Source organism: Taurulus bubalis, assembly GCF_910589615.1.
Source record: "Taurulus bubalis genome assembly, chromosome: 1".
NCBI classification, from domain to species: domain Eukaryota; kingdom Metazoa; phylum Chordata; class Actinopteri; order Perciformes; family Cottidae; genus Taurulus; species Taurulus bubalis.
In genome coordinates, this window is record NC_136589.1 from 18,260,097 (window position 1) to 18,286,026 (window position 25,930).

Sequence of the window (25,930 nt, forward strand, 5' to 3'; positions counted from 1 at the left end):
TGCAGAATTATGCAAATTAAGTGATAACTATATATATATATATATATATATATATATATATATATATATATATATATATATATATATATATATATATATATATATATAAGTGTGAGCTGTGTCTCCCTCTGGTGTGCTCATAAATGTATTAATACTTCCTTATGACAACGTTTTGAAGTCATGACGTCATACCCTGAGGGTTGAGTAATGTAACTTCAAATCATCAAATCATTGATCGGCAGTTTTCCAGCGGTGGAAGAATCAGATCTTCTGCTTCAGTAAAAGAAAGCAACGCTGAGTTTGTGTAAAAATACCCTTATTACAACTAATGTAAACATTCTAAAAGAAATCTTAAGTAATGGCATCAAAAGTAATGGCATCAAAATTAAGTATCATTATGCAGAATGGTTCCTTCAGGAACCCTATGGGATTGTGGTTGTTGATGCCCACATGAATTAATATGTATTAATACATTCGTCAATCAATTTAATATTATAGCTGTTAAAAGTGGGGATAATTATCATCAGTTATATTCTGCTTGGCAGCTTAATCAATAATGATATATTGTTTATCAGTTTATTTTATTTTGTATTAATAATATATATAGTTACAAATTAACTAATTAAAATGTAGTGTAGTGAAAAATAATTGAGTGGACTAGAAGTAGCAGCATTACAGGCATCAACATATTGAACTAATGCCCAGTACTTAAATGCACTTATTTATTAAGAGTGTTATTTTAAATGTGGGGACCTGAACTCTACTCTGGTAAATCATCTGAAACAGAAGAAGAAGAAAAACACTCTGGCTAACAGAGCGCATCATCAGCTCCAGCCAAAGGTTTACATATAATAATATTTATTGTGTGTAACAAGATGCATCAGAGAAGCAGAAGTCAAATGAAACTCTAGAGGCCATTAAAATATATTTACAGACACTTTAATTCTCCACTTTGTACAGCGCTATATTAGAAGAGAACACACCGTTGATATATATTTATTTAGTTTCTGTAGCAAATTAGGTTCGAAGCAAAATAATAATACAAAATATATAGTTGCAACAGAACACTTGCTGTGTCCGATCGTAAGCGCTTTCATTTCAACATTGTTATTGTTTCTTTATATTTTAGCTCCAGCAACAATAATATCTCGACGATACATGTACATATTAATGCATCTGTCATATATTTGTATTGTACGTTTTCTCTACTGTGGAATGTCAGTAACATTTAGCGATTTTTGCAAGTCATCATGTTCAGATAAACATATGTTTTAAATCAAATGCCCTGGTGATTATCATCTGATCCATAACAGCACAGGTAAGTTGGATCAGCGTTGTACATTAAAAACTATGAAACTACAAATATGTTATGAGTTTTGATAAACAAAAGGTGTGGCTTACTCCAGTTCTGAACCATAAGCGAGGATATTTGGTAAAGTCCTGTCGTAGTATACAGTAAGGGCACTCAGTCACACAGCTTATTAATAATCACATGATTCTTCTCTTCAGAGGTCAATAGCATGCAGCCAGAGATGGAGGCTCACAGCAGGTGAACTCCCCAACCGTTTCTTTACCTCACTTCTTGCCAACCCGGGCAATGAGGGGTTGAACCTTCAGACATATATAAATGTGTTTCACTCGTCGGCTCCATCAAAGAACCTCATCTTGTCGGAGTGCACAGAGTCTCTCAGCCGCTGGACGGATGAAGCTGTGACGCCCGAGACAGGCTCGGAGGACTCGAACCTGCGTGTGATTTGTTTTGTAATGACGATCGTTTCTTTGCTTTCACTTCTTTCGCTTGACGTCTCGCTCACGAAACGCCTCTCGAAGACCGTTTTCTTGCCGCCCTGTGAATCGCCGCCCTGTGAATCCTCCGAAGTCCACGATGCGGCCTCGTGGGCCCCCGGGCCTCTTGAGAGGCCTCCAGCCGATTGGATTTGGACGGCGTTGAGCAGCTCGGCGCGCCGAGCTTCCGGGGTCGCCTGTATGTTGGACGTGATGACGTGAATCCTCCCCGACTCCCGCCTGAGCGTGTCCTCCGACGAAGAGGAAGCTCCGGATGACAGAATGGTGACTTTCTCGGGCAAGTTGGGCTCGACCAAGATCCGCTCGGTCCTGGTGGTGGAAGTGATGATGTGACTGTGCAGCTCCTTGAGCCCTAAGGCGGCGCTAGGATCAGAGTATTTAACGGTCACCTTGGTTGGAGAAGATAAGGATGGGCCACCGTGCTCACTCGTCATCGCAGAGCTGATATCGGCGAAGGCGTCTGAGGACTGCACGGAGCAGGTGGGGCTTGTTTCCTCATCCGCTGTTGCTTCCACTGGGCTCTTTGCATCCTTAGCATCCTTGGCTGGTTCTGAGGGGGAGGACAGGCCGAACCTGGGGAATTTAAACCAGCCGGTCCTCTCAGGACTTTTGACAGCTTCTTGCTTTGTTTCCTTTGCCCTCGCCTCTGACTTTCCTCTGGGTTCATCTGTCTCGTGACCTTCCTTTGAGGTGTCAAGGTGTTCTGGTGCTTTTGGAACGTCAAAGTCAACATCAACACTCTTGAGGATCTCGCCAAATGACGTAAAAGTCACTTTTGGAGATGTACTCTCTTCTTTGGGCTCAACTTTCATTTCCACAGCGTCAGTATCAGTCTTCGGTGTTTCAGAATCTGTTATTGCTGCCTGCGATACATCTGTTTTTCTACCAACACTCAGACCTTTGATGTTGACCGTGACATCCTCCGGAAGTTTAGCTGCATCAGTTTCAGCTACACCGTTTGCATCAGCTGCTTCTGCGGCGAAATCATCAGCAGCCACTCGAACAAATTTCGGCATCTTCAACGTTCCCATTTTAAATTTCAACGGTGATCCTCTAACGTCTTTTGACTTATCTTCAGTCTCAGAGACTTTAATTTCCACACTAGCTGAAGGTCCTTTTACTTCAATTTGAGGGAGTTTGACCTTTGCTTTGACTTCTGGCAACGTGATACCTGCATCTTCCTGTGACATATTTAAATCTTCTCCAAGTCCTTTTGCTTTTGGAAGTGCGATGCCGAACTTTGGAAATTGAAATTTGGTTCCTTGCCCATCAAGTTCAGCTTCAAGCTCGGGAGCTTTGATTTGCATTTCCGGTTGCTTTACTATCACTTGTCCCTCTGAAAGAGAAACATCAACACATGGAAGCTCAGCACTGACTTCAGGTTCTTTAACACTTGACTTTGAAAAAGAAAATTTGGGGAGTGAAAATTTTGTTTTTTTCAGGTTTGCATCCGGTTTTGCAGATTCTTCTATCAAAATCTGCCCTGAAAGTCCGTGGGCTTCTGCTTGGGCCTCTGTTGGTGTAACATCAACTTTGGGTGTTTCAAGGCTGACATCAGGGGCTTTATCACCTGTCCTTGAAAGGGAAAACTTTGGAAATGTCCAATTTGGTCGTTTCATCTTGTTTTCAATTTCAACTGTTGGTGCATCTGATGCTGAGATGACGGCTTCAGGTTGTCTGACTTCAACACTGGGCAGTTTGACCTCAGCTTTGGCTTCTGGTAATGTGACATCTAGATCTTTCTTTGAGAAGCTCAAATCAATTTCAGGTCCTTTTACTTTTGGCATTGAGATGCCAAAATTTGGCATTTTAAACTTGCTTCCTGACACTTCCAGTTCACTTTCTTTAGCCTTCATATCTACAGATAGGCCTTCAGTGTCAGCAGTGACATCCACTGAAGCTCCATTAATTCGAAGGACTTTGTCCACATCAGGTAGTTCCACATTGACCTTTGGAGTAGCAGATCCAAATTTGGGTAATGTGAATGCTGGCATTTTAAGTTTTGATGGTGATCCTTCAATGTTTCCAGTTTGAGCTTCAATCTCAGGAGCTTTCATTTCCACTGTTGTAGATTGTTGTTTCATTTTGACATCCGGAAGTTGAACTTCAGCTTTGGCTTCTGGTATTGTGACATCTACATCTTTCTTTGAGAAGCTCAAATCAATTTCAGGCCCTTTTACTTTTGGCATTGAGATCCCAAACTTTGGCATTTTAAACTTGCTTCCTGACACTTCCAGTTCACTTTCATTAGCCTTTATATCTACAGATAGGCCTTCAGTGTCATTTCTTGGAGCGGTGACATCCACTTTAATGTCTTTGTCCACATCAGGTACTTCCACACTGATCTTTGGAGTAGCAGATCCAAATTTGGGTAGCGTGAATGTTGGCATTTTAAATTTAGCTGCCGATCCGTCAACATTACTTGTCTGAACATCAATCCCAGGAGCTTTGATTTCCACTTCGGCAGAATGTTCTTTTAGTTCAACATCAGGGAGTTTTACTTCAGCTTTGGCTTCTGGTAGAGTCACATCGACATTATTCTTTGATAAACCTAAATCAATGTCAGGCCCTTTGATTTGCGGCCCAGAAAAGCCGAGACTTGGTAGTTTAAACTTGCTTCCTTTTCCTTCACGTTCGATTAATGGGCCTTCAATGTCAATGCTGGGTGCTGCAATGTCAACTGAAATAACCTCTTTGGGTATTTTAATGCCAGCCCCATCAATTTTGACGTCTTTGTCGGGGACTTCACTGGTGGCACTTGGAGTACTAACTCCAAATCTTGGTAATTTGAATGTCGGCATCTTAAATTTTGAGGTTGATCCTTCTGTACCCTTTGTCTCAATCTTGATCTGAGGAGCTTGAATTTCCACTTGCGCAGAAGATTCTTTTAGTTTAACATCAGGGAGTTTGACATCAGCTTTGGCATCTGGTAGAGGGACATCTACATCTTTCTTTGAAGGACTTAAGTCAATTTCTGGTCCTTTTACTTTTGGTATTGAGATGCCAAACTTTGGCATTTTAAACTTGCTTCCTGATACTTCCAGTTCACTTTCTTTAGCCTTCATATCTACAGATAGGCCTTCAGTGTCAATGCTTGGAGCAGTGACTTTCACTCTAATGTCTTTGTCCGCATCAGGTACTTCCACACTGACCTTTGGAGTAGCAGCTACAAATTTGGGTAATGTAAATACTGACATTTTAAATTTTGACGGGGATCCGTCAACATTTCCAGTTTGAGCTTCAATCTCAGGGCCTTTAATTTCCACTGTAGCAGACGGTCTTTTAATTTTTACATCCGGAAGTTGAACTTCAGCTTTGGCTTCTGGTAATGTGACATCAACATCTTTCTTTGAGAAGCTCAAATCAATTTCAGGCCCTTTTACTTTTGGCATTGAGATGCCAAACTTTGGCATTTTAAACTTGCTTCCTGACACTTCTAGTTCACTTCTTTTAGCCTTCATATCTACAGACAGGCCTTCAGTGTCTTTAATGTCTTTGTTCCAATCAGGTACATCCATATTGACCTTTGGAGTAGCAGATCCAAATTTGGGTAACGTAAATGTTGGCATTTTAAATTTAGCTGGCGATCCTTCAACATTACTTTTCTGACTATCAATTTCAGGAACTTTGATTTCCACTTGGGCAGAAGATTCTTTTAGTTTAACGTCATGGAGTTTGACATCAGCTTTGGCTTCTGGTAGAGTCACATCTACATCTTTCTTTGATAAGCTTAAATCAATGTCAGGCCCTGTGATTTGAGGCCCAGAAAACCCGAGACTTGATAGTTTAAACTTGCTTCCTTTTTCTTCACGTTCGATTGATGGGCCTTCAATGTCAATGCTGGGTACTGCAATGTCAACTGAAAGAACTTCTTTGTGTATTTTAATGTCACCCCCATCCATTTTGACGTCTTTGTCGGGCACTTCACTGGTGGCACTTGGAGTACTAACTCCAAATCTTGGTAATTTGAATGTCGGCATCTTAAATTTTGACGGTGATCCTTCTGTACCCTTTGTCCCAATCTTGATCTCAGAAGCTTTAATTTCCACTTCAGCAGAATATTCTTTTAGTTTAACATCAGGGAGTTTGACCTCAGCTTTGGCATCTGGTAGGGTGACATCTACATCTTTCTTTAATAAATTTAAGTCCATTTCTGGTCCTTTTGCTTTTGGCATTGAGATGCCAAACTTTGGCATTTTAAACTTGCTTCCTGACACTTCCACTTTACTTTCTTTAGCCTTCATATCTATAGATAGGCCTTCAGTGTCAATGCTTGGAGCAGTGACATCCACTTTAATGTATTTGTCCACATCAGGTACTTGCACACTGACCTTTGGAGTAGCAGCTCCAAATGTGGGTAGTGTAAATGTTGGCATTTTAAATTTTGACGGGGATCCTTCAACATTTCCAGTTTGAGCTTCAATCTCAGGGCCTTTAATTTCCACTGTAGCAGACGGTCTTTTTATTTTGACATCTGGAAGTTGAACTTCAGCTTTGGCTTCTGGTAATGTGACATCTACATCTTTCTTTGAGAAGCTCAAATCAATTGCAGGCTCTTTTACTTTTGTCTTTGAGATCCCAAACTTTGGCATTTTAAACTTGCTTTCCTGGCCCTCTAATTCTAAATTACCTTCTGGTGGCTTTACCTCCATTTCAGGTTGTTTGACTTCAACACTGGGCAGTTTGACCTCAGTTTTGGTTTCTGGTAATGTGACATCTACATCTTTCTTTGATAAACTTAAGTCAATTTCTGGTCCTTTTACTTTTGGCATTGAGATGCCAAACCTTGGCATTTTAAACTTGCTTCCTGACACTTCCAGTTCACTTCCTTTAGCCTTCATATCTACAGACAGGCCTTCAGTGTCAATACTTGGAGCAGTGACATCCACTTTAATGTATTTGTTCCCATCAGGTACATCCATATTGACGTTTGGAGTAGCAGATCCAAATTTGGGTAATGTGAATGTTGGCATTTTAAATTTAGCTGGCGATTCTTCAACATTACTTTTCTGAGTATCAATTTCAGGAGCTTTGATTTCCACTTGGGCAGAAGATTCTTTTAGTTTAACATCAGGGAGTTTGACATCAGCTTTGGCTTCTGGTAGAGTCACATCTACATCTTTCTTTGATAAGCTTAAATCAATGTCAGGCCCTTTGATTTGAGGCCCAGAAAACCCGAGACTTGATAGTTTAAACTTGCTTCCTTTTTCTTCACGTTCGATTGATGGGCCTTCAATGTCAATGCTGGGTACTGCAATGTCAACTGCAAGAACTTCTTTGTGTATTTTAATGTCACCCCCATCCATTTTGACGTCTTTGTCGGGCACTTCACTGGTGGCACTTGGAGTACTAACTCCAAATCTTGGTAATTTGAATGTCGGCATCTTAAATTTTGACGGTGATCCTTCTGTACCCTTTGTCCCAATCTTGATCTCAGGAGCTTTAATTTCCACTTCAGCAGAATATTCTTTTAGTTTAACATCAGGGAGTTTGACCTCAGCTTTGGCATCTGGTAGGGTGACATCTACATCTTTCTTTAATAAATTTAAGTCCATTTCTGGTCCTTTTGCTTTTGGCATTGAGATGCCAAACTTTGGCATTTTAAACTTGCTTCCTGACACTTCCACTTTACTTTCTTTAGCCTTCATATCTATAGATAGGCCTTCAGTGTCAATGCTTGGAGCAGTGACATCCACTTTAATGTATTTGTCCACATCAGGTACTTGCACACTGACCTTTGGAGTAGCAGCTCCAAATGTGGGTAGTGTAAATGTTGGCATTTTAAATTTTGACGGGGATCCTTCAACATTTCCAGTTTGAGCTTCAATCTCAGGGCCTTTAATTTCCACTGTAGCAGACGGTCTTTTTATTTTGACATCTGGAAGTTGAACTTCAGCTTTGGCTTCTGGTAATGTGACATCTACATCTTTCTTTGAGAAGCTCAAATCAATTGCAGGCTCTTTTACTTTTGTCTTTGAGATCCCAAACTTTGGCATTTTAAACTTGCTTTCCTGGCCCTCTAATTCTAAATTACCTTCTGGTGGCTTTACCTCCATTTCAGGTTGTTTGACTTCAACACTGGGCAGTTTGACCTCAGTTTTGGTTTCTGGTAATGTGACATCTACATCTTTCTTTGATAAACTTAAGTCAATTTCTGGTCCTTTTACTTTTGGCATTGAGATGCCAAACCTTGGCATTTTAAACTTGCTTCCTGACACTTCCAGTTCACTTCCTTTAGCCTTCATATCTACAGACAGGCCTTCAGTGTCAATACTTGGAGCAGTGACATCCACTTTAATGTATTTGTTCCCATCAGGTACATCCATATTGATGTTTGGAGTAGCAGATCCAAATTTGGGTAATGTGAATGTTGGCATTTTAAATTTAGCTGGCGATTCTTCAACATTACTTTTCTGAGTATCAATTTCAGGAGCTTTGATTTCCACTTGGGCAGAAGATTCTTTTAGTTTAACATCAGGGAGTTTGACATCAGCTTTGGCTTCTGGTAGAGTCACATCTACATCTTTCTTTGATAAGCTTAAATCAATGTCAGGCCCTTTGATTCGAGGCCCAGAAAAATCGAGACTTGGTAGTTTAAACTTGCTTAATTTTACTTCACGTTCGATTGATGGGCCTTCAATATCAATGCTGGGTACTGCAATGTCAACTGCAAGAACTTCTTTGTGTATTTTAATGTCACCCCCATCCATTTTGACGTCTTTGTCGAGCACTTCACTGGTGGCACTTGGAGTACTAACTCCAAATCTTGGAAACTTGAATGTCGGCATCTTAAATTTTGAGGGTGATCCTTCTGTACCCTTTGTCCCAATCTTGATTTGAGGAGCTTTAATTCCCACTTCAACAGAAGATTCTTTTACTTTACCCTCAGGGAGTTTGACATTAGCTTTAGCTTCGGGAAATGTGACATCTACATCTGTCTTTGATAAACTTAAGTCAATTTCTGGTCCTTTTACTTTTGGCATTGAAATGCCAAACTTTGGCCTTTTAAACTTGCTTTCTGACACTTCCAGTTCACTTTCGTTAGCCTTCATATCTACAGATAGACCTTCAGTGTCAATGCTTGGAGCAGTGACATCCACTTTAATGTCTTTGTCCACATCAGGTACTTCCACACTGACCTTTGGAGTAGCAGCTCCAAATTTGGGTGATGTAAATGTTGGCATTTGAAATTTTGACGGTGATCCTTTAACATTTCCAGTTTGAGCTTCAATCTCAGGAGCTTTAATTTCCACTGTAGCAGATGGTTGTTTTATTTTGATATCCGGAATTTGAACTTCAGCTTTGGATTCTGGTATTGTGACATCTACATCTTTCTTTGAGAAGCTCAAATCAATTTCAGGCCCTTTTACTTTTGGCATTGAGATCCCAAACTTTGGCATTTTAAACTTGCTTCCTGACACTTCCAGTTCAATTCCTTTAGCCTTCACATCCACAGATAGGCCTTCAGTGTCAATGCTTGGAGCAGTGACATCCACTTTAATGTCTTTGTTCCCATCAGGCACATCCATATTGACTTTTGGAGTAGCAGATCCAAATTTGGGTAATGTAAATACTGGCATTTTAAATTTTGACGGGGATCCGTCAACATTTCCAGTTTGAGCTTCAATCTCAGGGCCTTTAATTTCCACTGTAGCAGACGGTCTTTTAATTTTTACATCCGGAAGTTGAACTTCAGCTTTGGCTTCTGGTAATGTGACATCAACATCTTTCTTTGAGAAGCTTAAATCAATGTCAGGCCCTTTGATTTGAGGCCCAGAAAAATCGAGACTTGGTAGTTTAAACTTGCTTAATTTTACTTCACGTTCGATTGATGGGCCTTCAAAGTCAATGCTGGGTACTGCAATGTCAACTGCAAGAACTTCTTTGTGTATTTTAATGTCAGCCCCATCCATGTTTACGTCTTTGTCGAGCACTTCACTGGTGGCACTTGGAGTACTAACTCCAAATCTTGGAAATGTGAATGTTGGCATCTTAAATTTTGAGGGTGATCCTTCTGTACCCTTTGTCCTAATCTTGATTTGAGGAGCTGTAATTCCCACTTCAGCAGAAGATTCTTTTACTTTACCCTCAGGGAGTTTGACATTAGCTTTAGCTTCTGGAAATGTGACATCTACATCTTTCTTTGATAAACTTAAGTCAATTTCTGGTCCTTTTACTTTTGGCATTGAAATGCCAAACTTTGGCATTTTAAACTTGCTTCCTGACACTTCCAGTTCACTTTCTTTAGCCTTCATATCTACAGATAGACCTTCAGTGTCAATGCTTGGAGCAGTGACATCCACTTTAATGTCTTTGTCCACATCAGGTACTTCCACACTGACCTTTGGAGTAGCAGCTCCAAATTTGGGTAATGTAAATGTTGGCATTTGAAATTTTGACGGTGATCCTTTAACATTTCCAGTTTGAGCTTCAATCTCAGGAGCTTTAATTTCCACTGTAGCAGATGGTTGCTTTATTTTGACATCCGGAAGTTGAACTTCAGCTATGGCTTCTGGTAATGTGACACCTGCATCTTTCTTTGATAAACTTAAGTCAATTTCTGGTCCTTTTACTTTTGGCATTGAAATGCCAAACTTTGGCCTTTTAAACTTGCTTCCTGACACTTCCAGTTCACTTTCTTTAGCCTTCATATCTACAGATAGACCTTCAGTGTCAATGCTTGGAGCAGTGACATCCACTTTAATGTCTTTGTCCACATCAGGTACTTCCACACTGATCTTTGGAGTAGCAGATCCAAATTTGGGTAGTGTGAAAGTTGGCATTTTAAATTTAGCTGGCGATCCTTCAACATTACTTGTCTGAACATCAATCCCAGGAGCTTTGATTTCCACTTCAGCAGAATATACTTTTAGTTCAACATCAGGGAGTTTTACTTCAGCTTTGGCTTCTGGTAGAGTCACATCAACATCTTTTTTTGATGAACTTAAATCAATGTCAGGCCCTTTGATTTGAGGCCCAGAAAAGCCGAGACTTGGTAGTTTAAACTTGCTTCCTTTTCCTTCACGTTCGATTAATGGGCCTTCAATGTCAATGCTGGGTGCTGCAATGTCAACTGCAAGAACCTTTTTCGGTATTTTAATGTCAGCCCCTTCGATTTTGATGTTTTTATCGGGCACTTCAATAGTGGCACTTGGAGTACTAACTCCAAACTTTGGTAATTTGAATGTCGGCCTCTCATATTGTGTAACCTTTGTCCCAATCTTGATCTCAGGAGCTTTATTTTCCACTTCATGGTCTTTAACTTCAACATTGGGGAGTTTCATTTCAGATTTAGCGTCTGTTAATGTGACATCTTCATCTTTCTTTGATAAACTTACATCAATTTCAGGTCCTGTAACTTTGGGCATTGAGATGCCAAACTTTGGCATTTTAAACTTGCTTCCTTCAACTTCTGCTTCACACTCTGGCAGTTCCACTTCCCCTCTTTTCACTTCCACCGTTCCCTCTGGAATTGCAACTCTCACATCCTGAAGACTGGCATCAACTTCTGGGGCCTTAACACTTGGTTTTGAAAAAGAAAATCTTGGCAGTGAGAACCTGGGCTTCTTCAGTTTTGCATCTACCTCAACACCCTGCTGTTGCTCTATCACAACACCAACTGAGGGCTTTTTAACATGAACCTCTGGCAGATGGACCTCTGCTGTAACTTCTGGTTCATCAACTACCGTGTGTGGCACAGATATGTGCATGTCTATATCAGGTACTTCAGTAGTGACATTTGGAGTAGTAGCTCCAAATGTGGGAAATTTAAATGTTGGCAATTTAAATTTGGATGGTGATTCCTTCACACTGCTTATTTGAGCTTCAATTTCAGGAGCTGTAATTTCCACCTTTGCAGAATATTCTTTGAGTTCAACACTAGGGAGATTCACTTCAGCTTTGGCATCTGGTAATGATATGTCTACATCTTTCTTTGATGAGCTGAAATCAAATTCAGGTCCTTTTACTTTTGGCATTGAGATTCCAAACTTTGGCATTTGGAACTTGCCTCCTTGCCCATCGATTTCTGCTTCAGACTGCACAAACTGCAAATTCATTTCAGGCTTTTTAACCTCCATCTTGGCCTCTGGAAGTGAAACATCTACTTTTGAAAGATCAACCTCAGTAAGTTTGACATCGACTTTTGTCTCTGGTAATTTGACATTTGTCACTTTTTGCAAATAGAAACCAAGAGTTGGCATTTTGTTCTTGCTTCCTCTCCCGTCTTGTTCAGCTCCTGTAGTTTTCATAGCCATTGAAGGGCCCTCAATGTCAATGCTGGGTGCTACGATATCAACTGCAGAACCTTCGTCAAAGAATTTAATATCAGCTCCATCGATTTTGACATCTTCGTCCATATCTGGCATTGACATTCCCAACGTTAGTATTTTACACTTGCTTCCTTGCCCATCAATTTCAACATCACTTTGCAAAGGTTTCATTTCTAAATCAGGCTTTTTAACTTCCACCGATGCCTCTGAAATCAAAACGTCTGCTTCTCCAAGACTGACATACATTTTAGGGTCTTTTGGGAGTTTGATTTTAGCACTTGTTTCTGGCAATGATACATCTACATCTTTCTTTGATGAACTTAAATTAAGTTGAGGCCCTTTGACTTTAGGCATAGAGAAGCCGAGATGTGGCATTTTAAACTTGCCTTCCTTACCTTCATGATCAGTTCCTATAGCCTTCACATCTACTGAAGGTCCCTTAATGTCAACACTGGGTGCTTCAATGGTAAACGCAAGCCTATTAATGTTAGCTCCATCGATTTTGACATCTTTTTCCATATCGCATACTTCCACAGACACGCTTGGAGTACCAACTCCAACTGTCTGAAGTTTAAATGTTGGCATCTTAAATTTTGATGGTGATCCTTGAACATCCTGTTTGTAAACTGCAATCTCTGGAGCTTTGCTCTCAACTTTAATACCGGGTTCTGCATGTTCAACATAAGGACGTTTTTCTGCTAAAGCTTGAGGCAATGTGAAATCTACATTTTTCTTTGTTAAGCTTAAATCAAATTCAGGCCCTTTTATTTTGGGAATTTTTACACCAAATTCTGGCATTTTAAACTTGTCTCCATGCCCATCAAGGTCCCTTTCAGTCCTTAGAGGTTTGACTTTGAATTCTGGATTGGAAACATCTCTGGTTCCAAGAGAAATGTCACTGGCATGGGCTTCGGGGAGTTTGACTTTTCCCTCTGGTAGTGGGACATCTATGTCTTCTTGTGATAGCCTGAAGTCCATCTTAGGTCCTTTCACCTTTGGCATGGAGATGCACAGATTTGGGATTTTGAACTTTCCACCCTTGTTCTCCATTTCAAGTGTCATCTTGGCTCCATCAATGTTAATGTCCTCATTTGCATCAGGCACATTTACGCTGATGTTCGGAGTTTCTGCGCCAACTTTGGGCAGTTTGAACGTCTGCTTCTCGGCTTCGAAATCTTTGACCTTACCTCCGACATCTGTACAGGAGACGTCCACCTTTGGGCCATCAGCATCAAGATTAATGCGAAAACCTGTCAGCAAAATGCCGCCATCCTTTTTGCCTGGTGAATCATCTGCTGAATCAATGTATTCAATGCCGTCAATTTCAGGTATTTGGACACCCGACACAACTCCTGCAATCTTGTTACGTGTTTCAGGCTTTGACTTTACTTCTTCTTGGAGGAATATTGTCCTTTCTCCTTTTATGCTGTCAATGTTTTGCTCAGAGATATTTTGTTTTGGCAAGTGAATCCCAATGCCAGGAATTGTTATGTCTGGTTTTGCAATCTCAAAGCTCGGCATTGTTATCTTTGCCCTCTTTGTTTTGAATGTTGCTGCAGATATATATTCAGAGTTGATGCCTTGTGTTTCTTGTGTTGGAAGAAGGGCAACTTCTCGTGCACTTTCTCTTCCAGGTATCAGGATATATTCTCGTTTATACACCTCTTTGTGGCTTTGTTTTGGCTCAGCGTTGTATTCCTTGACAGGTTTTACATCTACCTGAGTCACCACTAACAGTTCCTCTGAGGCTAAATCAGCAGGAGTGATCTTTGGTAGTTTGAGCGTTGCCTTGGAGACTTCCGGAGAGGCAGTCACGTCAAACTTATGGAAGTGTGTGTCATGTTTGGTTTTTGTGGGTGTCTTCACCGATATTCTTTGTGCATTTGCGTCGATCACCGTAATCTCTTCAGGAATCAGCATCCCACTTGTGTCGACCTTTGGCAGCTTGAATCCAGGCAATTTAGAAACGGCCTCTTTCACCCTGTCGACGTCAATCAACAGCTGTACAGTTTCAGCTTGAATGTCCTTGTGATGCCCGGTAAAAAACGTTTTGGGCTCTTTAATTCTTTTAGCCGTGGTTCTCTTCGACATGTCCTCCATACCTGGAATCTCAATGTCTTCCCGTTTGGGAAGTTTTGTTCTTGAAAGACCACTTTTTGACAGTCGCTCGTAAGGATCTTCTTTCACTTCTCCACCCTCAGTTGTAAGTTGCTCAATTTTAGTTGTGCCTTCTTCAACATTTACATACGTTTTGGACATTGTTTCCTCACTGGCGATGTCACAGAAGCCTATTTTAGGCAGTTTGAATGTTGGATGTTGTTTCTGTTTTATGCTTTTGCCTTTCTTTGTCTTCTCTTCACCTTTCTGTGGAGATTTCTGTATTAATGCGACGTCAGATATCTCAAGTTCCACCTTTGTTACGCTCATGTCGATTTGCGTGGTGTTGGCATCAAGTGCAAGTTGATCTTGTAGTTTTGTGTACGATTCACAACTTGGGATGACATCAGATTTTTCTTTTTCATTCTGGTCTGCTGCTTCAATGCTTGCCCCCAGCGTTTTCAGTCTTTTTGGTGACGATTTTGCTTTTGCATCTTTCTTGTGGGTTTTATCCTTCCCCATAATATTTATTTTTAATTGAGAAAGCTCTTTCTTCTTTCCATCAGGGGACTTGATCACAGAGGGACTTTCTTGACCTGCCAGAGCCACAGTTAAATCTTCTGTTTTCAACGTGCCGGCTATGCTGATGAGTTCCACCTTGTGTTGAACGGTTTGAGGTACAGTAGGTTTTGGATCACGCCTCAAGTCTTCCACTACTTTCAGTTCCTCTGTCACGTATACTTGAGGCGTTTCATCTGAGGGGCTTTCGAGGCACTCGGGCGAAAGCATTTGCCCAGACATCGGTGTGTCCGTGTCCTGGTCTTCAGAGGAACTCACGCGACCTCTCTTTGTCAGACCGGAAAGCTTTATTTTATGCTTCTTCTTGCCCTTGAGAGCGTCCTGAGATTTTATAGGTGACTCTGTGTCGCTCGTCGTGGGACTGAGCTCCAGCTTCCTCTGCTCGTCGGCCTCAGAGGAGCTGTGAGACCTTGTGAAGCGGGACTTGCGTCCTTTTCCAAAAGAGGGAAACTTGGGCCATGAAATGCGGGCTTCGCCGCGCCTTTTGCTTTTCCCTTGCTCCCTCATCTCTGGAGCGTAGACGTCTTCCTCCTGTTGAGCAACAGACAAATTAAATGTCTTTTCTTTTTTTGTTTGGTTTATCACAAAAAGAGTCTTGACAACATGACAACAGAATAATAGTTACAGGGATGACGGCGGATTCAAAGGCAGATTCGGCCTCTGCGGCGTCGGGTTTGCGTTTCAAGCAGAGTTTCACTTTGTACGCCTGAGCGTGCTCAAGGATCTGAACGGCATCCTCGTATGGCATGTTGTCAAAGTACACGGTGGCGCTCAGAATCTGATCACCTGTAGAGACAAGAGCTGAACGTTTAGAAGCACTCAGGTGAGAAGGTCTGTCTGAAGATGAAAACTCTACTTTTACAAGCTTCTACAGGTTAATGTACATTTATATAGACAAAGATATGTGCAATGGGATTTAAAATAAAACAGCAACATTAAACACAAGATAGTTTCATTATTCCACTTTTCTCAATCATATAAGTTCAGTTTTTATTGTAATCAGAAAAGAAAATATCACTGTAATTGTTCCATGTTTACCTTCTTTCAGTTCCATACTTTTGGAGGCCGGTGACTCTGGAACCACTTTTTTGATGAAGATTCCCTCTCTGCCCCCTCTGCCGTATACAAGACCCTCTGCACATCCATCTTGGGATGTTTTCACCATCACTCCGGACTCGGGGCTGTGGACTTCCTGCCGACACAAATCAAAACAGACGGGATGAGATCCCTTCACCTTTACTTGTACTCACAGAGAGGAGAAGGTGATTATCCAAACCCTAAACCTGTCAGAACGTCTCACCTTCAGTTTGCTCATTTTTGGAGTTGAGCGCTTCTCAAACATGGACCCGAGCCCAGACCTTTTACTTTTCTTTTCACTCCCACTTTTGTGGTGCGGGTCGTGTTCCGCTTCACACTGCAAAAGAAAGAGAAGAAAAGTCTCATTCTAACTAAACGTCACACTGAGAACAATACTTTCATAAGTGGAAGGAGCTGAGTCTGGATCCATATTACAATATGCAACAATAACGAAACATGACGGCCATCTTACACCACACATTGTTGACTGGACACACTGGTTGAGTGACTTTTGTTTAATTCCCATTATTATTATTATTATTATTATTATTATTATTATTATTATTATTATTATTATTAAACAGTTGAATGTGTGTGTGTGTGGGAGCTTCATGCAGATGCTGATGCAGTCCAATGGAAATCTTCTTCAATGTTCAATAGTTATTGTTTTACTCATAAAAGGCATTTCTCACACTTTGATTTTAGGACACGATTATCTCCATGTGAGCATAAATGAGTCAAACACACGTGTTTGCTTCACTTATGTCACAAGATAATTTTGCTAACTTCATTTGTCCTCAACAACATAGACTTGTTGAAGGACCCAGTGTGTTCCAGTAAGCAGATTACAGGCTGTCGTGACTAACCACGGATCTCATCTCTGGTGGACGTTTGTATGTGACATGAATATATTCAGGTTATTCAGGTGCATGTGATCTGTTGTGTTGACCCGGTGTGGAAGTGCATGCGTACCTCTTTGTCACTGTCAGGGTATTTTTCGCTCTCAGGGAACTCCTCCACCGGCGACGATCCCTGAGGCCGCGGCCTCTCGGTGAACTGAGATGGGTCGTCACATGTCTGCGTGGACAAAAAGGTCAGTCAGCACGAAAACACACATTTTACTCTAAATGACCCATAATTTAGTAAATGAACATCATGCTGTATTGAATAAGACTTAAAACTAGAGATTGAGACATTGTTCACTCATGTACAATGCGTAAATCAAGGGAGAAGTAGAGTCGTTTTCTATAGACTTCTATACAACCAGAGGAGTCGCCCCTGGTCGTCAGAGAGAACAAAGCTTCAACATATGAAGCATAGACTTCTATACAACCAGAGGAGTAACTCCCTGGTGGCCAGGAGAGAGCATCCAGCTTCAACACATGAAGCATAGACTTCTATACAACCAGATAAGTCGCCCCTGGTGGTCAAAGAGAACGCAGCTTTAACAAATGAAGCATATACTTATATACAATCAGAGGAGTTGCCCCCTGGTGGTCAGAGAGAGAACGCAGCTTTAACACATGAAGCATAGACTTCTATACAACCAAAGGAGTCACCCCCTGGTGGTCAGGAGAGAGAATGCAGCTTTAACACATGAAGCAAGACAAAACCGTGGTTGATATGATCAGCTCAGTTAATGCTTTCGAACGGAAAATGCAACATCTGTCCTCAAAGCTGCTGGCCATGGTTTGAGGAACTTGCAAAAACCTGGCGTCAGAGCTGGAGACGCAACGGAAGTGTCTGTCAGAGTTTATTTATGTGAGTCAGCCTTTTCCCACATGAAAAATATTAAGTCCAAACACCGTTCCACCATGACTGATGACCATTTGGAAGACTGCCTGAGGCTGGCTACAGCAGCTACGGTCCGGACTATGCAACCCAGCTGGTTCCATTCAGTGCAAGTCATCAGAGTAAAAATGTAATGACCAAAAATGTACAGTATTGTATTGTGTCATAAGGGTTCATGCAGTTATGCAAGGTACGCCAATATTGTATATAAAGTATACTCGGTATATTTATACATTAATAATGATATATATATATATATATATATATATATATATATATATATATATATATTTAGCATTATTAATGTAGGTAGACCTTTATGACTTAGTGACTTGGCACCCCTGACTTTTTGACTTGGCACCCCTGACATAGATTCATAACTGCATGTTTTTATTTTGAATCTTTATTGACGGATGAAGAAACCAACAGAAAGACAAGAAGTCTAAAAGTAACTCACTGAATCGTCCTCTGTTCCCGGCTCTGGAGCTCTCAGCCTTCGACCAGCTCCTGAAAACACAGAAAGACTGCTTATTATAGTAATATTTCAGTAAATAGCAGAACTTCATTCAATAATATCAGAATCAGAATTGTTCATTTGCCAAATACGTTGCACATCTGACTTGTGAAAAGTGCATAGCAATAAACATTGACATCTAATAAAACAATAATTAAAATTAAAATATACACTATGAAATAAAAGCGTGTTTTAATAAGAAAAGGAAAATGTGCAAAGAAATATGTATTTATATATAAGTAAGTTATTACTTGATTCTATTGTCATACATTACATTTTGAAAAGTAGACTCTGGGACGTTAAAAGGGAGTTTTGTTCCATGAATCAAACACAGAAAAAGGAAGTTAAGCGCTGGATTTTATCTCAGAGACACCAAGCCCTGAAGACTCCTGGAGTAGTTTCAGACCTCAGAGACCCTGAAGACTCCTGCACTAGTTTCAGGCTTTAGAGCCCGAGCCCTGAAGACTCCTGTTTCAGGCCTTTAGAGACCTTGAAGACTCCTGCAGTAGTTTCACGTCTTTAGAGACCCTGAAGACTTCTGCAGTAATTCCAGGCTTTAGAGACCCTGAAGACTCCTGCAGTAGTTTCAGGCTTTAGAGAGACCCTGAAGACTCCTGCAGTAGTTTCAGGCCTCAGAGACACCGGAGACCTGATGAGACTATTTAGAGCTCTTCCGGGAAGCCGCCGCCTCCCTCTGTCTGTTAAGTGATCCACGGCATCGATTCACAGACTCCCGGCTCGGCCCCTGAAGGCGGCGGGAAGGGGAAAGTCTGCCTCGACGTGAAGATCGTTATTATTACTTAACCTCTGTTGATTTAAATGCATTTTAAATGAGCTAATCAGGCTGTTTTAATGTGAGATTAACTGAGAATAACTGCATCAGGAGTTTAAGTCTGTTGTTAGTCATTCAAATGTTTGGGGTATAAAGAAAAAGAGCATTTCACATAAATCAAGGACGGATTGTGGAGAAACAGTTCTGTCCTTTATATTTCTGTGGTTTTGGCTCCTCGTCGGCTCATAAATCCATGTCATCAAGAGGATCCGAAGGCCTGATTCCACGCAGAGATTTAAACAATTTGCATTGCAGATTAATGTGTTTGTTCTGCGGTGCTTGAACGTCTCACGGAACTAAATCTGTCAACTCAGATCAAGACATTAATGGGAAATGTCTCCCAAAACACTTGATGCTTCCATGTTTTAATGTTTCTTTTTATGTTTTTTTGTTTTTATCAACATCGTGACCACACCCTTCAGCTGCAACGTCGAATGAAAAGTTTAATTTTAACAAAAAAATTTAAAAACATGACATTAAAAATCTTCGGCATACAAGCTTTTGTGGAAGTGATGCAATCAGCCTTTTTACCTGAGATGTTTTTAAGTTTATTTCATGTTCCTACATGTAAAGACTCAACTTTATGTGAAATAGTCTGTAAACAAACTTTGCTCTGGCAAGTAATTGTATGGTTGTATCGTTTTGGGGTTTAATACTTATTTAGAAACATTGAAAATAGGGTAAATTATATTAGAAATCCTGCAATAGACACAGTATTAAACGTCTGCACGGTGGCCCGTCACTGCTTTAATGCATGTCATGTGCAGAGCTCTGCCTGAGTAAGTGCATTAGAGACCTTTAAGAGACCTGTGGTACTAAAAACAAAATTAAAAGACTCCTCCGGCTTCAGGGTATGCTGCTGCCTCAAAGGTTTAATTATCCCAGAAGTTCAAGAAGCTCTGAAAGACTTTATGGTTCTGATCCTGCAACAGATCCTGCAACAGAACCTGCAGCGTCATCGAGGACGTGAGCGGCACGACACCAGAGAGCGTGGATCTGACAGGACGGTGGATTTACCATCATCCTCCTCCTCATCCTCCCTCTCCCTCACCAGCTATGACTGAGAACTCAAATAAGTCACCGACCTGCTGCTGCTGCTGATGCTGATTCAACTCCTGGAAATAAGTTAACATCCAACCTGCCTTCAACCCTTCCTGAGAGCGAGAGCCGGACTGGTTGAAGATGTCCGCTCAGTGGGAGATGGACCACAGGAGGCGGGACCTGTTGAAGCTGAGTCACACCTTCCCACACAGGAGCTGGATCAAGTCCCAATGTTGACTCTGCACCACTATGACTTAAATAAATAACCTTAGATGTACATGAATCTGTCATTATGTAATGGCACTCCCACTTAAAGGGGAAGCACATCTTAAACAATCCTCAGTGTTCAAGAGTTTACTATAAAACTATGAAACTAAAACCTCAGATTGGATAAAGGCTTTCGCCATCGCAGTATGAATTTAATTAATGAAAAGACACTTAATACTGCGAGGGCCCGCTCACAGCTGCGAGCAACTTTAGTTTATATATATATACACATTTTGTTTTAATATATTTATATAAATATATATATACAGATATAAATATATACTAGAAATAGACAAGAAATTACGGAAAAATCACACAAAACTCAAAATGGGCGACTTCTGATACGGTTTAGAGCATGGTCCCGAGAGAGTTTTTTTTAAGTTTACATGTGGTACATACGCCTACCAAATTTTTTATTTCTATGTCAAATTCAATCTGGGCTGCTTTGTCGAATTTTGTTGAATTTTCCCCTTAGAAGTAAATTGGTCCTTTTCTTCTGAACACAATGTGATATCAACAAGCTTTTGATAACCTTTGATCACATTGAACCAATAATCATCCACAGAGAATATTGTGAGAATCGGATCAGCGTTGAGGAGACGTTTGGCAATAATGTGTTTTAACTAAATTCAAAATGGCGGAAGATCTAAGTCTGACTTTTTTGTAGAGCAGACACAACCGGACATGTGTGCCAAATTTCAGGTCAAAGGGTGAAAAATCGGTGGGCTTTCACAACTCAAGGGTTGTCAAAACAGTTTTTGTTTTGTAGGGGACGCTATCCGACTTCCGGTATGGTTTAGAATATGTTCCCAAGAGACTTCCTTTTCATTTTACATGTGTTACATATGCCTACCAAGTTTCATACATGTAGGTCAACCGAAGCGCTGGAGCTGCTTAATTGAATATTTGTAGGGGCGGCTCTCGAGCCGAATTGCCAGTTTGAAGAATTAAAATCATATCAGGGAACTACATCTTTGCCTTTAAATGTGCGTGCTAAGTTAAATTATGTTTCGAGCATGTTTAGTCCCTCAAAAGGACTGGAGTCTCATCAAACATGTGAAATCTGGAAAGGATCTGATCATGTGGAGTCGAGTTACATCGGTTTATTCGTTCATGGCGAAGGATCGATCTTCCACGATGATCCGACTTGACGCCTTTCAACGAATCATTACAATCTTCACGGTGATGCATTATCAATGTCTTATGTCTCTTCTGACAAATTTTGAGAGGGATCTGAATAATCTGTGAGGAGGAGAGTATAAAAGTAGAAAACATGTAACTTCCTGTTGCCACTAGGTGGCACTGTGACTAGGATTCAAAATTATCATATTATCATGTTAGCAAGCTGATGCTAGCATTTAGCTCAAAGCTCTCTGTGTAGCTCCCTCTTACATTAAAACTATTATTCCTTGTAATAATGCATTTCATATTATGAATATGATATTATTGTATCTGCCTTTTTATGCTTATATAATACTCACAAACACATCTCGCTTCAGAGATTGTTTGCGAGATGAGCCTCACATTACGTAATTGTTATCATCACATGCCACACGTGTGTCTAGTGGTCAGTCGTGGGGGGTTCAGGCTCCGCTGGAAGAAATAGTTATCATGTTATCCACCTCTCCATTCAGGCGGATGTCCAGTGTTACTCACAGACTACTCTAGAAACTCCTTTCTCAAATATTTGCCATGTGGGTGCTGCAGAGCGCCTGATAACGACTTTCACTGCTCACTCACAAACAGTCTAAATAAAATCACACAGTCAACTTGTTCACTTGTTTGACTTTTCATAGATTAGATTTAGTAAATATGATATTGTAAAGCCGTTGGCCAGTGTTCTAACTTGACTTTGCAGGTGATATCCTGGAGCCTTCGTGGTGCACGTCCTGCATGATTCATACTTTGGGTGCAGCTGCAGCTCTGGATTTGGGCGTGGCTCGGCCCTCAGCCCTGCAGTTGCAACACTGCCTGGAAGCCCCGCCCCCTCACTAAACTCACACAAAGTTACACACAGTTTCCCTGGGAGACGGGTTGTTTGCATTCAAATTATAATGAGATTTGAGTGAAGGTAGTAAAACTAACAGAATTAGATTTCCTGCATTACATGAGGAAGCCGCATGCTTTCAATCTGCTGCAGAGCAACAGAGAGTTTCATTACAGCTCTGGACCTCTGATCCTAATCTCCCTGCATTGACACGCAATTACAGAAAGAAGCCACAGAGATATTATTACAGGGCCGCCTCCTCCTCCCTTCTGCACTGTGTTAAACACTGAGAGGAAATTAAGATTACTTAGTTGAGTTGGTTATTTAAAGGGTCTGATATATATTTTGATTGTTTATTGAAAGCAAGTTATTGAACAGTTGTTCACTGTCATGGAAATAGAATCTTGCATACAAGCATGTTTATGTTTTTATTAGGGTCCGAGCGACTGACGTAGTCAGTCCGAGTAGGACCCTATTGAAATTGCCGGGATTATTATTATTTTTCATTATTCTGATCCTTATTTTTCCTCTTCGGCCGCATATTCGAGGTACGTGCCATACTCAAAAACTTGCCAAATTTGCCATTGGTTTGGCCGGTTTCCTTCCGAGGCCAGTCTGCGACCCGCCGGCTACCCCAAACGTGCTGCTCACAGCTGCTCGCAGCTTTAATTATTCTACATTATTCTGATACTTATTTTTCCTCTTCGGCCGCATATTCGAGGTTCGTGCCATACTCAAAAACTCACCAAATTTGGAACGTTCGTCAGGTCTGGTGAAAATAGACATCTATTAAAGCCGAGAAAAAAAGTTCCAAAATATGACTCTCTAGCACCCCCCCCCCCCCCCCCCCCCCTCCTACAAGTTGGACCGGTGACACCCCTCGCCCAGAATGTTTTTTTGACTTGAAAAATTCACACATGTCCATCTCCACCTGCTCTACAAAAAAGCCTCTCAGACCCATAAAGTCCGCCTATGAATATTTTCCGCCATCTTGGATTTTGTGAAAAACACATTTTTGTAGTTTATTCCTAAACGCTTGGTCCGTTTCATACCAAACTTGGTATTTATCATTAATGTCACTGGATCGTCAATACTGCTCACAGCTGCTCGAAGCTTTAATTGTATTTATTATTGTTATTCCGCCACTTCAACTGCCTTGTTGGGAGCTTTATCATATCCCGAAACTTGTTAAATTTGACTTGCAAATCAAGAAAATATCCGAGGTTAAATGAGGATAATTGTGGGAAATGGAAGCTAGAAACCTGTCAGTGTTATCACACATCATCAAACATCAGCTATAAACATCTGCATATAATAAATAATGTGTAATAAACAACTGCATATAATAAATCATGTGTAATAAACAACTGCAGGAACTATTTCTCGCAAAATGCTGTAAAACCAGTGTCGCCTGAAAAAGCAAGTTGTGCAAGTTTTGCAATTCTATTTTGCGATTAGTTTCTTCTTAGCCTGACAGGCGTCATCATATCATCATATAGCTTCACATATTGCTCTCTGCCCTCTCGTGATCAGACATGTTTATTTACATGGAGATCGTCCAACATATGTCACCATAAAGATGGAATACATTTTCCCTTGAATGACTGCGTATATGAACGTGAAAAATACATAACGCTTTCAGCATCGTGAACTTTCAGAAATGTTCTTATTCTTTAAGGTTACAGGTAGCAGCTCTTCCCTCTTTCACACAAAGACGCAGCTTTAACAGATTACATTACATTGCCTTTAGCTGACGCTATTATCCAAAGCGACTTACAATAAGTGTAATTTACCCATGAGTACAGACTCAGAACAACAGGAGATGAGAAGGCGGAAGAGTTATGTCGCTTTCTTTTCATGTTTTGTCCCCAACAGGAAGTTACTCTCCATCACTGTTTCTGCCTCAAACGCCTCAAACGCCTCGAACGCTTCAAACATCTAGAATGCCTCAGACGCTCCCCTGCACCCTGCAGACACACCCAGTGAACACTGAAGATCAGCAACACCACTCAGCATCAGCACCAGCTGCCTCACAGACACACACACACACACACACACACACACACACACACACACACACACACACACACACGCTCAGATGAAACTGCACAGACAAAGTCACAGAGAGAAAGATGCCCACCCGTCCCGGAGGCGGCCTGCCAGTTGGGGAACGCCAGGTGGAAACAGTCACACATGATGAGACGGTGGTAGCAGCAGAGAGGGCGTCCTGGGGCGGTGGGTCGGTGGTGGTGGTGGTCTTAGTAGTAACTGTTGTTACTCCTCCACTCGTCCTGAATTCGCTGTGTGAGCAGCTATAGTCGGAGGATGAGTTGCAGAAATGAGCAGCGAGAGCAGCAAGAGCAGCAAGAGCAGTGAGAGCAGCGAGAGGCTGCCGCTGCTGCTTTCTGTCCGGAGTGAGGAAGCTCTCTCGCTTGCTGTAAACATGAACCTCCAGCGCAGCGCGGTAACTTAGTTATGGGAGGAGACTCATCCCTCAGTTCTCCCACTCCCTCATCTTCCTCCTCTTCCTCCTCCTCTTCCTCCTCTCTGCTCTGCTCAGTCTAAATTGATCGGCCTAATCGGACAAGGACAACCACAATGTCAGCTCCTGGCTCCAGCAGTGTGGAGCAGTTTCTTGACATGGAGCCATAACTCAATTTGTCGCTGTGTACACTCTCAGTTTAAAACATTAACTCACTGTGGAGGAAAGATCACAATCATGTATTGGCCGTTGCACATACAAGGAATTTGACCCGGTGAAAGGTGCACAACAAAAAAGCTATAGAATAGAAATAAGAATAAGAATAATACGAATAATATATATATATATATATATATATATATATATATATATATATATATATATATATATAAAAAAATAAGAAAAATATACAAAAATTCAAAAACATTATAATGAAATAAAATACTAAAATAAATAAAATCACCAGCAGAACTAGCAGCAGTTAGATAACTATAAACTATAAATAGAGCTGATTTTGTTGTTCATAAAAGGGTTCTTCATGAATCATAGATGCTAATGGACAGTAGGAAAAATCTACTTCCGCCCATCTTACCTCGTGAATAGATATTAGAATTTTTTAACAATATATATGATATATATATATATATACACATTTAGTTTGATCCGCCTGGCTTTGGGAGAGCACTGTAGCTTCCAGAGGGGAAACTACGACCACTATCCAGAACTTGAACAATTACATGGGACCCGCCTGGCTTTGGGCGGTCCCCGTAGCCTCAGGGGTAAGGTTCCTGCCTCCCCAGTCCCGGAGTCGGTGGCCCGAACCTCTGGGCCACGTCAACGTTGGTTTCCCGCTGCTGCCTCCGAGCCACAGCCGACCCCGGTCTCCGCTGCCGCCTCCGGGCCCCCGCTGGCTCGGTTCCCCCGAGCCCTGCTCCCCCAAGCCCTGTAACCCCGAGCCCGGTTACCCTAAACCCAGCTCAGATTTCTGGCCCTCCGGAGCACGTCTGTCTACCTGGTGGTCGCCCTCCGGCCCGGACTGCTTTTGCCGCACCCCAGGTCCCTCCTCCGACTCCCCTCCACCCACCCCAGAGGATTACGTTTTTTTGGGGGGGGGTTCTGTCACGGTTTTGGGTTGTTTCTGGTTTCCTGTTTCATTTATTTATTAGCCATGTGGACCCACATCCAG

General features: G+C 41.3%; 1 protein-coding gene across 1 annotated transcript; it reads right to left on the minus strand.

The window, feature by feature from the left end:
* Window positions 1–943: 943 nt before the first annotated feature.
* Window positions 944–24,457, minus strand: LOC306742113 (uncharacterized protein; the record flags this gene model as incomplete). The annotated part of the gene is made up of 9 exons (XM_079224454.1): window positions 944–10,148; window positions 11,145–11,272; window positions 12,977–15,284; window positions 15,379–15,539; window positions 15,792–15,945; window positions 16,054–16,167; window positions 16,803–16,907; window positions 18,079–18,128; window positions 24,403–24,457. 9 exons carry the CDS (start codon window positions 24,455–24,457, stop codon window positions 1,635–1,637), a joined length of 11,589 nt encoding a protein of 3,862 aa, XP_079080580.1. The 3' UTR covers window positions 944–1,634.
* Window positions 24,458–25,930: the final 1,473 nt, after the last annotated feature.